The 13288-nt window shown below is 43.5% G+C and overlaps 1 protein-coding gene across 1 annotated transcript in view; it reads left to right on the forward strand.

Annotated features, from left to right (window-relative positions):
• The first annotated feature begins 9058 nt into the window (after positions 1–9058).
• LOC141047947 (uncharacterized) overlaps positions 9059–13288 on the forward strand; it is a 129520-nt gene continuing 125290 nt past the window's right edge. Inside the window, exon 1 of the mRNA XM_073543315.1 lies at positions 9059–9885. Within this exon, the coding sequence (XP_073399416.1) occupies positions 9151–9885 (735 nt within the window). The 5' untranslated portion in view covers positions 9059–9150. The remainder of the gene's footprint in view (positions 9886–13288) is intronic.

Genomic DNA, 13288 nt, shown 5'->3' on the forward strand with positions numbered 1-13288 from the left:
GATTTCATAGCAAAAACATGCTTACAGATTCCCTTTAAGCCTAACCTTAAACTAATTCCTGGCACTAACCCTAGCTAGAGTTAGAAAAATTGTAAACATGTAAAAGCAGCTTTTAGTAATGAATGAAGACAGTGCATATGATTCAATACTGTCTTTGTCCCTTAGCTACTCATCTTCTGTTGTCTTGGTCACTGTTTATGCAGAGTGCAGCAGTCTAGATGAGGTTGTCAGAGGCTGCAGTACTCTGCTTAGACAGCAACTGGGACGGCAAAGCTCACTTCATCATCTAGCTTTGTAATTTCGGTCAGAGCAGTAAATGACAAACTTGTTTCATCTGCTGTACTGTGCAATAGAAGCAGGGGCGTAACTACCACGGTTGCAGCAGTCGCCACTGCGACTGGGCCCGGGGGAGTCAGGGGCCCGGCAGGTCAGACCATAAAATCTCCCAACTGTCCCGATTCTCGCAGGACAGTCCCATTTTTGACCCCCCTGCGTCCCGCCCGGGAGTCTATTCTTCCGCCACGCCCCCCATCCTCGTCCTCCCAGATAGACCCACTGCAGCCTGCAATGATGTCCTAGGCTGGAGGGGAGGAGTCAGGGGTCACATGATCAGGGGCCTCGTCTGCAGGATTCTGCTGTGCTGGTTGTCATGGTGCTGGATGAGGAAAAGTTTCTGTGTGGGGTCAGGAGGGGTTTACAGGTTGGATGTAGCAGAGCCGTGTGTGTACAAGGTGTATGGAGCGAAGATGTGTGTGTACGAGGTGTGCAGAGCCATGTGTGTACGAGGTGTACGGAGCACATCCGTGTATGTACGAGGTGTACGGAGCGGAGCCGCTTGTGTATGAGGTTTACGGTGCGGAGCCGTGTGTACGAGGTGTATGTAGCAGAGCCGTGTGTGTACGAGGTGTATGGAGCGGAGCTCCGTGTGTACACGGTGTACGGTGCGGAGCCATGTGTGTACTAGGTGTACGGTGCGGGCCTTGTGTGTACAAGGTGTACGGAGCGGAGGCATGTGCGTAAGGAGCGCAGCTGCGTGTGTACGAGGTGAGTGGAGACGTGTGTGTACGAAGTGTACGGCGCAGAGCCATGTGTGTACGAGGTGTACGGAGCGGAGCCGCATGTGTACGAGGTGTACGGAGCGGAACCGTGTGTGTACGGAGTGCAGACACGTGTGTACGAGGTGAGTGGAGCCGTGTGTATGAGGTGTATGGAGCGGAGCTGTGTGTGTATGAGGTGTACGGAGCGCAGCTGCGTGTGTACGAGGTGAGTGGAGCCGTGTGTGTACGAGATGTATGGATCAGAGCCGTGTGTGTACGGGGTGAATGGAGCGGAGCCGCGTGTATACGAGGTGTACGGAGCGGAGCCGTGTGTGTACGGAGCGGAGCCTTGTGTGTACGAGGTGTACGGAGCGGAGCCGCATGTGTACGAGGTGTACGGAGCGGAGCCGCATGTGTACGGAGTGCAGACACGTGTGTACGAGGTGAGTGGAGCCGTGTGTATGAGGTGTATGGAGCGGAGCTGTGTGTGTATGAGGTGTACGGAGCGCAGCTGCGTGTGTACGAGGTGAGTGGAGCCGTGTGTGTACGAGATGTATGGATCAGAGCCGTGTGTGTACGGGGTGAATGGAGCGGAGCCGCGTGTCTACGAGGTGTACGGAGCGGAGCCGTGTGTGTACGGAGCGGAGCCTTGTGTGTACAAGGTGTACGGAGCAGAGCTGCGTGTGTACAAGGTGTACGGTGCGGAGCCATGTGTGTACTAGGTGTACGGTGCGGAGCCATGTGTGTACAAGGTGTACGGAGCGGAGCCATGTGTGTAAGGAGCGCAGCCGCGTGTGTACGAGGTGAGTGGAGACGTGTGTGTACGAAGTGTAAGGAGCAGAGCCATGTGTGTACGAGGTGTACGGAGCGGAGCCGCATGTGTACGAGGTGTACGGAGCGGAGCCATGTGTGTACAGAGCGCAGACATGTGTGTACGAGGTGAGTGGAGCCAAGTGTACGAGGTGTATGGAGCGGAGCTGTGTGTGTATGAGGTGTATGGAGCGGAGCCGTGTGTGTATGAGGTGTACAGAACGGAGGCTGTGTATGAGGTGTACGGAGCACAGCTGCGTGTGTACGAGGTGAGTGGAGCCGTGTGTGTACGAGGTGTATGGAGCGGAGCCGCGTGTCTACAAGGTGTACGGAGCGGAGCCGTGTGTGTACGGAGCGGAGCCTTGTGTGTACGAGGTGTACGGAGCAGAGCTGCGTGTGTACGAGGTGTACGGAGCGGAGCCGCTTGTGTACGAGTTGTACAGAGTGGAGATGTGCATGTATTTTGGCATGGGGGGCCCCATTTGAAAGTTTGCACCAGGGCCCATAACTTTGTAGTTACACCACTGATTAAAAGCACTGGGCAAGCACCCACTCACCACACCAAGAAGTGGCAGGTGGCAATTATTTGACAGTGGGAACAGCTTGAGAAAGGGTATAATTTTGTGTTCCCCATAGATTTTAGTGCCCATGGCAATTGTCCTAGTGGCCATCTCATACTATGCCACTATTGTCAGCTAAATTTTCACCAAAGGGGCGTGGCCTGAGCTGGAGATGGAGTAACATGCACGGCTCGGGATCTCTGAGGAGGCATCTCCTAAAGCGACAAAAAAAAAAAGCAAAAGAAAATCGCTATTTCCGATAACCCACGTAAGGATTGTTTTCTCGTCACTTAGAGGAACATTTTGACACCCCTTATTTGAATCTTGGACTTAAAATAGAGAGTTAAGAAATCGGAGGCCTTCTTCCGCCATTTTACTGCAAGGTGACGCCATCTTGTTTCATGAGTGGAAACGTTCTCTCCCTTCTTCCCCTCTCATCTACCAGTGGTCCTTGTCATCAGAAAAAAATGTCCACAAAACTGTCTGACACATTTTAAATATTTTTATTGACTTCTGGAGATATTTTTATAAAAATTACGTCACATGCCAGCTGGTCGGTGGAAGGATACAAAGTAATCCTCACCTTGTGTCTAACCTGACAGGATTTCTCCTACCATAAAATAAAAGACACTGATTTTTTTTTCCGGAAGCTCCTCTTATCTGTTTTGGACCCATTGAATGTCCCAGAGTATCCTAATTTATTTATATTTTTATGCGGGGCTGCAGGAGCCATAACGGTCGCGGAGGGATCTATTTCTTCTTACCGTCCTCTCTCATGAGCGCCATTTTCCTGGCATAAAAGATCAATGAGGCGGAAGGACATAAAATAGTCTGTGATTTGTGCCTATTTCTATGGTAAGCTCACCTGCCGCATATTAAAAAAAGACTATATTTATCAGACAAGTCCCCTTACCTATTCCAGACCTCTTATAAATATTTTTGTAGCAACTTTTACGTATATTTCTCAGTTTCGGGTGACGCTGTGGCAGTTATAACACACGCGGAGGGATCTACATCTCTCCAGCGCTCTCTCCCCTAAGCGCTGTACTCCCGGCATAACAGAGCCATGGGGCGCTTACAGTCTAATAAAGATTGCCAAATTTAACTGGAGGGTCCCCCCACCTGCACCAGGGTATTAAAAAATCCCGGTGCGCCTGATTTCAACTGCACTCACCGTTATTTCTAGGCACAGCTGCGGGCGCTACGACGGAGGCGGAAGGATCCGCATCTCATTAGCTGCACTATAGTTGCAGGGTGGAAGGACATCAAATAGCCCCGAGTTAATACCTAATTTCGGTCTGGACGCCCTGGTTAATATTAAAAAGTACTCTGACTTTATCCGAGAAGTGCCCCCACCAGTGCTGGACCTCTAAATCACTCCTGCCTGCTTCTAGTTACCTCCACTCCCCACCGCTCCTGTGCGGCTCCACTGGGGTGACGACAGAGGCGGAGGGATCTGCCTTTCTTCAGCGGTGCCATGTATCAGCTGCCAGCTCCCCTGTTGCATATTAAATGAATGGGGTCTGACGTCACTCAGCTCTGTGTGAAGTCTAGCCGCCTGCTGCGGCTGCAATTAAGTCACAGGGAGCGCGTCTAGACCTGCGCGAAGTTCAAAAACAGATCTTACTGTTTGAAACACTAAATAATAAAAGTGTCACCTGATCCAGTTGCTCATTTCATTTCACACAACCCTTTTTATGAAAAAAGCACAAAAAGACACAAAAGATCTTTATCTATTAATATAGAGTAAAAGGGGGAAAAAAAACCATTTACTCAGTGAAGTGTGCTTAGCTCAACACTCAGCAGTCAACAGTCTAATATTATTAGCGGTCTCTTATAAGAATCAGCCTTAGTGCATATTCAGTTCACTTTTTCCATTTACTAGAGTGGTACAAAGTCGCATGATGAGTCATAAGACCACTGCCGTGTCTAAATCAACAAAGATGTCTCCTACGTCTTCTCAAAGATCACAAAAATTTCAGGATACCTATAACCCTCACTTTAAAGAACAAGTGGACCCCATCAACCCATTTAAGGTCAGATCTCATAAAGAGGTCATGGACACATCTCTCTCATCTAAAAGGAAAAATCCGGGTAAAAAATCTGAAAAATTTGCATCGTCAGTCGACGTTTCAAGTTCTGAGTCTGGAGACAACTCACCGAACTTTTCACCGGAAAGGTCAAAACTTAAGATGGACAACACCAACCCTTCTCCTACCCAAAAGCTGGACGTTGAATCCATGCACTCCTATATGGACACCCACGCCCAGAAAATTACGTCTAGCATGAATCAATCATTTGAAAACCAAACTAAACTCTCACAGTCCACTTTAGACAATTTCAGCAGCAGATTAGACAGCCACAAAAAAAGGCTAACTGTAGTGGAAGAACATACTGTTGATTTATCAAAAGACACCCATGACCTCAAAACCGAACTTCATAGACTTAAAATTAAAGTTGCGGACATGGAAGACAGAAATAGACGGAACAACTTGAAAATAAGAGGAATACAAGAATCTATTTCACCGGACAAACTAGAAGACTTCGTTAAGACACTTCTTCAAGATTAAGGAAAAAATTCAAAAATCAGTTAAGGATCGAGGAGGATGTCCAGAACCCTACTCCTACCTCCAATTATTTACAGATCTTTCAAAGGAAACGATTGAAGGAAGAAAATCTTTTAAACCAGTCACCTCCACCTTGAGGGAAAATAATATTCCTTATAAGCTGGTTATCGCTGATCGCGCGAGAACGTCCTGGACTGTTTCTCGTCGCGTCGTCAGCTTCCTGCTGGGCTTCCTGTGGCGCCGACGAGCGACGCGTGGACGCGGGCAGGAGGACGTCAGGATCGCCTCGTCTGACAGGTAAGTAACGACCCCCGACCGCTGCTATGTCGCTGGTGAGATCTGCCTGTGTGGCAGCTCACTAGCGACCACTTAGCGATGCACCAGCGATCCTGACCGCGTCATATCGCTGGTTGGGATCGCTGGTGCATCACTAAGTGTGACAGTATCTTAATATTGTTTGATATTTCAAAAGGATGCCTCCAATGGGATCCAAACACACAAACTTTCCACACACAGAAAGTAGAGCCTACCAGCTAGGCTCCTTCTGGAGGACAATTTTGTTTGTACTGTTTTTGTGTTTTTGTTGTTTTTGCTTCAAACAGGTTTATTATCTGTCTACTTTCTATTGATAAGAAGTAACATGTTTATTGTTCTCTTGACCAGACCGAGTATATTCTGCAAAGGTAGGTGCACTCTGGTTCTTACTTCTCCTCTGCTGCACCTCATACAGTCCCGGCCACTCTCAAAAGATGAAAATAAAATTCGTATTATACAATGTCAGGGGGCTAAATAGCCCTTGGAAAAGATTTTCTATCTGTAAAGAGGTTAACGGGTTACATCCTGATGTAGTATGCCTCCTAGAAACAAAGTTCAAAAAAGACAACCACCCTTCTATAAATCATAAAAATTTCCCATTTGTTTTTGAGTCTTGCAGCCCACGGAAAAAAGCTGGGGTTTTAACCATGATTGGTAATTCGCTCTCCTTTGAACTTCTTTCTGAAGCTAAACATGAAAAAGGCCATTACCATATCCTCATTTGCAACTTGAACGGCCACACCTTCACAATAGTCAATACTTATGTGCCCACCGTCAGACAAATTAGTTTCCTAAACAAACCGACGAGCGACGCGTGGACGCGGGCGGGAGGACATCAGGATCACCGCGTCTGACAGGTAATTAACGACCCCCGACCCCTGCTATGTCGCTGGTGAGATCTGCCTGTTTGGCAGCTCACTAGCGACCACTTAGCGATGCACCAGCGATCCATATCGTTGTCGGGATCGCTGGTGCATTGCTAAGTGTAACGGTACCCTAACAATCATTTTTCCTCTGCGTTCAGAATAGCAAACGGGACTAGACAAGGTTGTTCCTTGTCGCCACTGTTATTTGCACTGGCTATCGAGCCTTTGGCCCATCTAATCAGAGACAATAGAGAGATCTCGGGAATTAAGACCTTGCATAGAGATTTTAAAATCGCTTTATATGCAGACGATATCCTTCTTACCCTCACTAATCCAAGCGACTATCACTGCCTTACAAAACCTATTCAAGAATTTTTCAAGGATCTCTTATTTTAAAATAAACGACAAGAAATCAAAAATGCTTGGCTTTAATCTGGGAGTAGATCAAGAGGAAATTGAGGGCCTCTCACCTTGGGCTACTGATGGGCTGATGGGTTGGGCTACTGATGGGCTGACATACTTAGGCCTAAAATTTGTCAAAAATATAGACTCTCTAATAAAAATAAACTTGGAGCTCCTTACTAAAAAGATTATTAACGAATTCCGTATTTCTAAAGATGGTGGACTCTCTTGGTGGGGAAGAATCATGATGGTCAAATCGTACATTTTTCCAAAAATCCTATATCTACTCCGTTCACTTCCTTTAAAAATTCCCACTTCTTCTCTTACAAATCTTCAAGCCTCATTGAACTCCTTTATATGGGATAATAAAAAACCCAGAATAGCAAAAAACATTCTATACAACCACAAATCTTATGGTGGAGCTGGTTCTCCAAATATTGCGGCATATTACACTGCAAATTTGGTTAAACAAAGCGCATACTGGTGGCCACACGAATCGACTCCAGCTTGGCATGAACTAGAATTGTTTTTCAACAATTATAAACCTCTTCATCTACTAATTCTGAACCAGCTCCTTCATAAAAAAGTAATCAAAAATTCTCACCCGATTTTTCAAGCTATTTCTGAGGCCTGGAAAAAAAATTCTGTTCCAAAAAGAGGCACTAACAAAGAAGTCACATTAAAAAATCAGGCCTTATCAGTTATTTTTCAAGCATCCAGTCAGACTATTGACCCCATTTGGTCTGAACTTGGGCTCAAAAAACTCAGATTTATACGATGGAGCCATTTGTACACCTTACAACAAACTCAAGAAAAGATTTCAATCTTCTACTCCTGCTTTCTTACAATATGTCATCCTCAAGGACATACTCCATGAGTTCCTTGCTATCTCGCCAAGAATTTCTGAACCAGCAGTTAATCTTATTTGTAATATAGATCATAATATTTTCTGGAGTTTTGAGTATACATACAAATGGTGTAATAGCTTTGCAGTGGTCAAGACTCAAAATACTTTCAAACGGGAAAAAGAATTGCATACAATAATTGACCCTCCTGACCTTGAACAGGCATGTTCCCTCTCGTACGCCTCTACCATTTCCTTATCACTACAAGAGACCCACTTCAAACTCTTAACGAGATGGTATTACACCCCAGTAAGACTCCATAAAATCAATCCTGACAATTTTCCACTCTGTTGGAGGGGTTGTGGTAGGCCTGGAAATATCCTGCACATCTTTTGGCAATGTCCCAAAATTGTTCCTTTTTGGAGAAAGGTTTCAAACCTTATTGATCTTATCCTAGGAACACGACTTATTTTGTCTCCTCAACTGGCCCTTCTCTCCCTGGGCGCTGATACAATTGATCTTACTAACATACTATTGATTATGCATATTTTATTAGTCTCTAAACACAATATCACTTTCCTTTGGAAAAACCCCAAATCCCCGCAAATTAATGACATTATAGACAAAATTAGTCTTCATCGTTCCTTTGAACTAAAATTTGCAAATATGCATGATCAATTTGCCAAATATGCCAGGAATTGGTTCAGATGGCTGGAGTTGTTTACTTAAGGCTGCAACTGGAGTGCACCTGCCTAAGACCCCTTGGGTCTGGGTCTTTTGGTTGGTATAGATTTAATAGGTTATATGCTTATATACCTACCTTTGATAGAGTTCATTTTACAATGTGTTTCTGCATTAGCATGTTTCATTTTCATGTTATCTTTACATTTGGACTTTGTTGTCCTTTCTTTTTTCCTTCCTTCCCTTTACCTCTCACCTCCCCCCCCTTCCCACCCTTCTTTCCTCCCCCTTACTTTCCCCATTTATTGAAAAACCAATAAAAGTTTGGAAAAACAAATTTCCACCAACACATATAATTAAAGAATGGCTGAATAAACATGTTTAAAAGAAGCGTGTCACCTCCAAAAACACTTTTTATCTTCACAACTATATAGTGGTAATCTGCAGGTAAATAGCAGCACTGCAGGGAGCAGTTTCAGTCACTGCTCATAGTCTTCACACACACCATAGAGCTGGCTGTCCATCAATGTGTCAGAAATGATTACAGAAACTTCACAATATAGTGATGACTGAAAGCAAGAGGCTGTTGGGAGAATAAAACTCTAGTTTTCTCTCTGTAGCCGCTGCTCCAGTAAATCTGCCACACATGAATTAAAATGCTTTTTTCCTGCAGGTTAACACTGTATCTGCAGATAAATAGTGTTCTTGGAGGTGGCAGGTTTCCTTTTATGCCTTGGAAAAAGAGTAAAGCTACTTTGAAACTTGCATACTTTAGTTAGTATATTGACCAAAATACAATAGTGTGAAAGTAGACCAAGATCGGCAACTTACATTTACAATTTTTTTTCCATTTATTGAGAAGTGCTTGTCACATTTGAAAAGTGTGTTCTCAGAGAATAAATTGCTCTTATTGAGATTGTCTGGAGTATTGGCATTAAAACGTATTCCTTGTTGCTTTAGGTATGCGGTGTTCGGAAGATGAGGACTTCAGGGTGGTCTCGGGAAAGGTTAGATACTTTTCCATGGTAGGACATACAACTGTCTCTTGACAAGCTCATGCTGAGGAAATGGCAGAGCAGCAACAGATGAAAACTTCCTTCCTCTATATCCAGCTGAAGTCACCAAGCAAATGTGCTGAGCGATCACAGGAGGCGTGCTGCTTGGCAGAGAAAACTTTCTTAGCTGCAAGCAGAAAGGCATGTGACGTTAGGAGGCCAAGTTCTCCTGTGAGAGAAGACACACAGCCTGCCTGTAACAAACTCAAGACTGAGGCAGGCTGTTCTGCCCAGAGTACAGTGTCATGTTCAAACATCTGCACAGCAATGAGCAATGGCATCAAGAAAAGCAAAAATACAGCCCAAGGGAAGACACTGGCATCTGCCACTGCAAGAGACACAACTTATCTTCACAATCAAGGGGCTGGATTGTGCCATCAAATGCAAAAAAATGGAACCTTCGGATCTGATGTCCCCATGACAAGCCATTATGTGCCTGATCCAAATTGCTGCCCATACAGCAGTCACAGCTATGTTTCGAGCAGCTGGAATGTGATGGATCAACATTACAATCCAGGGAGAGAAAAGATGTGTTGGAAGGTGGAAGTATGCAACCCGACGGTGACAAGCACTCCAATTCTTTGTAGAAGTCCTGACTTTAAAAGTTTCCGAGATGCGGTGGTAGAAAAATCTGCCACATTCATAGGATTGAATGACAGATATATGGGGCAACGCTTAGAAGGAAAAAGGCTATCCACCAAGTATCCCATGTCAGTGATTACTGCTAGTCCTGTCAAACTGGAAAAGGTAAGTCAGCGTAAAATACCTGCATCCAAATGATGCTAAATATGTTCGTATAATGTCATAGATTTTGTATCGACCAGTAATTTAACGTAAAGTTCTGGTTCTCAGTCCTTTAGAAATTAAGAAATTGGTTATTATATAAATGTATATTTATTATTATTATTATTATTATTTTATGTAAGTAAGCTCCATTCATTGAACACAGGCAGTTATAAACTATAACAGTATTCTGCTACCAAAGTTTATATGCAGTAGTCTAATATGCAAGGAGTTAATGTTTCAGTAGAGGATTGGGAAATTATTACAATGATGAAATCTGTATTTGGAGTTTTCAACATTTCTTTAGAAATGAGAGAATCACCAAAAGATCTCTTTCTTAAATGAGCCCTCCAACTGAGTTTTTTTTTACTAAATCTGTGTGTATGTAATGTAGTGTGTTAGTACTCTCACCTACCGCCGCCTTCTCTGGGATCCAGCACCATTCCGCTCCTCTGCTCAGTGACGTCACCACTCTGCAGCCACCCGGGTCACACTGCGCACTTTGCGATATGGAGGTGGCTTTTACTATGTAAGTCAATCCAGCGTCAGAATGAAGCTTACATTATAGAACAGACTTCCAGCTCACATACAGAGCATAGTGTAACCCAGAGTCTGATATCAATCAGAAGAGGAACGTAAGGGCGCTTTATATCAGAGAAGATGGTAGAAGCTGAGCATGTTAACACACATGAATCAGCATGAGAAAATAGTCGCAGATTTGAGCTGCACCATAGAGAAACATTGGGGTGAGTGCAATCTGATTTTTTTTATCGGATTGCACTCGTCTGATTGCATCATAAGTGGAAATGAGCCCATAGGGGCTGAAACACAGATTTTAGTGATCTATCACTTATCAGGCTGCGTGTTGTTGTTTACTTACAATGAAGGTTTTATCACCTGGAAACTATCACTACTTGGACTGCTGTTCACATGACTGCTATACCAACCACACCCCTTCCTGTGATTAGCAGCTCACTGTCAATATACAATATGCATACCTGGTGTGGGCGGAGATAACTCTCTCGGTTCTGCAGTATGCTACACCTAAAAACTCTGATTCTGTCACAACCGCTGCACCCAGTAAACTAAGTGATACATAATTGGATTCAGGGTCTCTTTTCTTACATTATACTGCTCTCAGGTGAGGTAGCAAAAACTGCTGACAGATTCCATTTACCGTAACTACTTTACCAATACAATAAATACACCATCACCAATATGCAAATTGCCTCTTCAGTGAGAAAGAGGACTTGAACTCTATAGCAAAGGAAAAACAGCGTATGCACAACTTCAGAAGGTGCTCAATTAAGGCCCCACACCATACATGAATAATAAAGAAAACTTGGCACTCAACTTCTAGAATATTTTTTTGGATTTTTTAATGCAGCCAGAAAATAATAGACGTTTCGGCCTGTGACATGCCAGCTCGGGCTTGTCAAGGTAAGGAGGCTTATTCACCATGCAATGCTCCTCTGGTAATTTTAATATGCAAATTGCCTCTTCAGTGAGAAAGAGGGCTTGAACTCTATAGCGCCACTTGTTGGTAGTAGCAATCCTACAAGTCACAATTGACCCATTAATGAGTCTTGTAATATGACTTAGGATAAAGGGTTGATTGTGACTTGTAGGATCTCTGCTACCAACAGGTGGCGCTATAGAGTTCAAGTCCTCATTCTCACTGAAGAGGCAATTCGCATATTAAAATTACCAGAGGGGCATTGCATGGTGAATAAGCCTCCTTACTTTGACAAGCCCGAGCTGGCATGTCACTCTCCACAAGGAGAAACCTTACCCCTTAGACAACATCACCAATAATAATTTAAGACTAACAGTTCTGGCTGTATTATGAATAGCGCAAAACTGATACATATTGCAGCCATGTATCCAGGCTATGGAAGTGGTCATGTTTCACAGTATCGCATTAAAAATATCAAAATGATAATAGCAGTAGAAACCAAGGATGGATGTTGGCTATACTACAATCTGTAGATGGTAGGAATGTGTCGCACTCATTGTAAAGAACAGTTTACATTGCGTTATACTCCCAAAAATGCTTTTGTTTTGTTTACATGGTCTAAATGATGTGTTCCTAACAAAATTCCCATGATGTGAGTGGGTGTTAACAGCTAAATATTAACTCAGAGGAACAGATGACTAAAAGCTATGTCTTGCCTCCCGAAGAGGAAGTCAGCAAGACGTAATGGCTTTACCTCTTCCAGCAACTTAATGAATTGGTGTTACTACTTATATGTCTTCTGGCACGTTTTACTTGTTTTTGCTGTCTTTATGGTATCTTGTCTCTTGTTCATGAAAGCAATTTTATCTGCAATAAACCCTATTTGAACCGAAAGTTTTCTGGATGGGTTGTAGCTCGTTGTTGTACAGTTTCTTCTGAAGTCAAAAGTATATGGCACATTTAGGAAAATAGATGGTTACATTTTGGGGTAGGATAAAAGAGGAAGCATGGAAGACAAAACCAAAGACTCTAGATGAACTCTGGGAGGCATGTAAGACTGCATTCATTGCTATTCCTGATGAATTCATTAACAATTGTATGAATCATTGTTGAACCGCATGGATGAAGTCCTTCAAGCTCATGGAAGTCACACAAAATATTAAATATGACTCTAATAGCACCACAAATTCTTTCACCAATGTTATGCAACATATATTTGTATTTTAAGTTAATTATTTGTTTGAATATCACATTACTTTGTGGCCGACAAAACTTTTGTCTTGCCAAAATCTGACCATTCTGTGTCCATTAAATGCCGAATATTTCTGCATTGATGCCAATTTATTTTCTTAACCTAAACCACATTTCGGAGGGTTTCAGCTTTCAGAAGAATAATTTATACAACCAATGGATTAATTTAACGTCAGGTTATAAGCTTTTATTTACATAACATGGATAAACGACATAACTTCTGTCAGGGAGTGTACATTATATACACTATGGGATAGTCTGAGAAGTGATACAGCCATGTTAGAGAGAACGTGTAGATAAAAAACTGGAATAACAATAAGCGCAATAGGTTCTCATCTGGATTCCAAAGGAAAGAGTCAAATGGGATTTGCTCAGCTGGTGAGTTGTGACAGTCACAACCCCTTTGTTAGCTTGTAAGCAAAGACGGCGGCTGCAGATCCACCAAAAGTATAGTAAGCACACTTGAAGATTTGAAGATGAAAGTGGATATAAAACCCGCGCTGCTGAGGATCCAATATATGATAGGAAACCAGATGTGGTATGGGTGCGGTTTTATTTGTCAATGCGTTTTGAGGTAATCATACCGCTTCATCATTGTGCTTTGTCCTGATGAAGAGGTTTGATTACCTTGAAACGCGTTGGAAAAACAGCATCCATACC

The sequence above is a fragment of the Dendrobates tinctorius genome, unplaced genomic scaffold, assembly GCF_039654945.1.
Source record: "Dendrobates tinctorius isolate UK_male_01 unplaced genomic scaffold, ASM3965494v1 ptg000011l, whole genome shotgun sequence".
Taxonomy (NCBI): domain Eukaryota; kingdom Metazoa; phylum Chordata; class Amphibia; order Anura; family Dendrobatidae; genus Dendrobates; species Dendrobates tinctorius.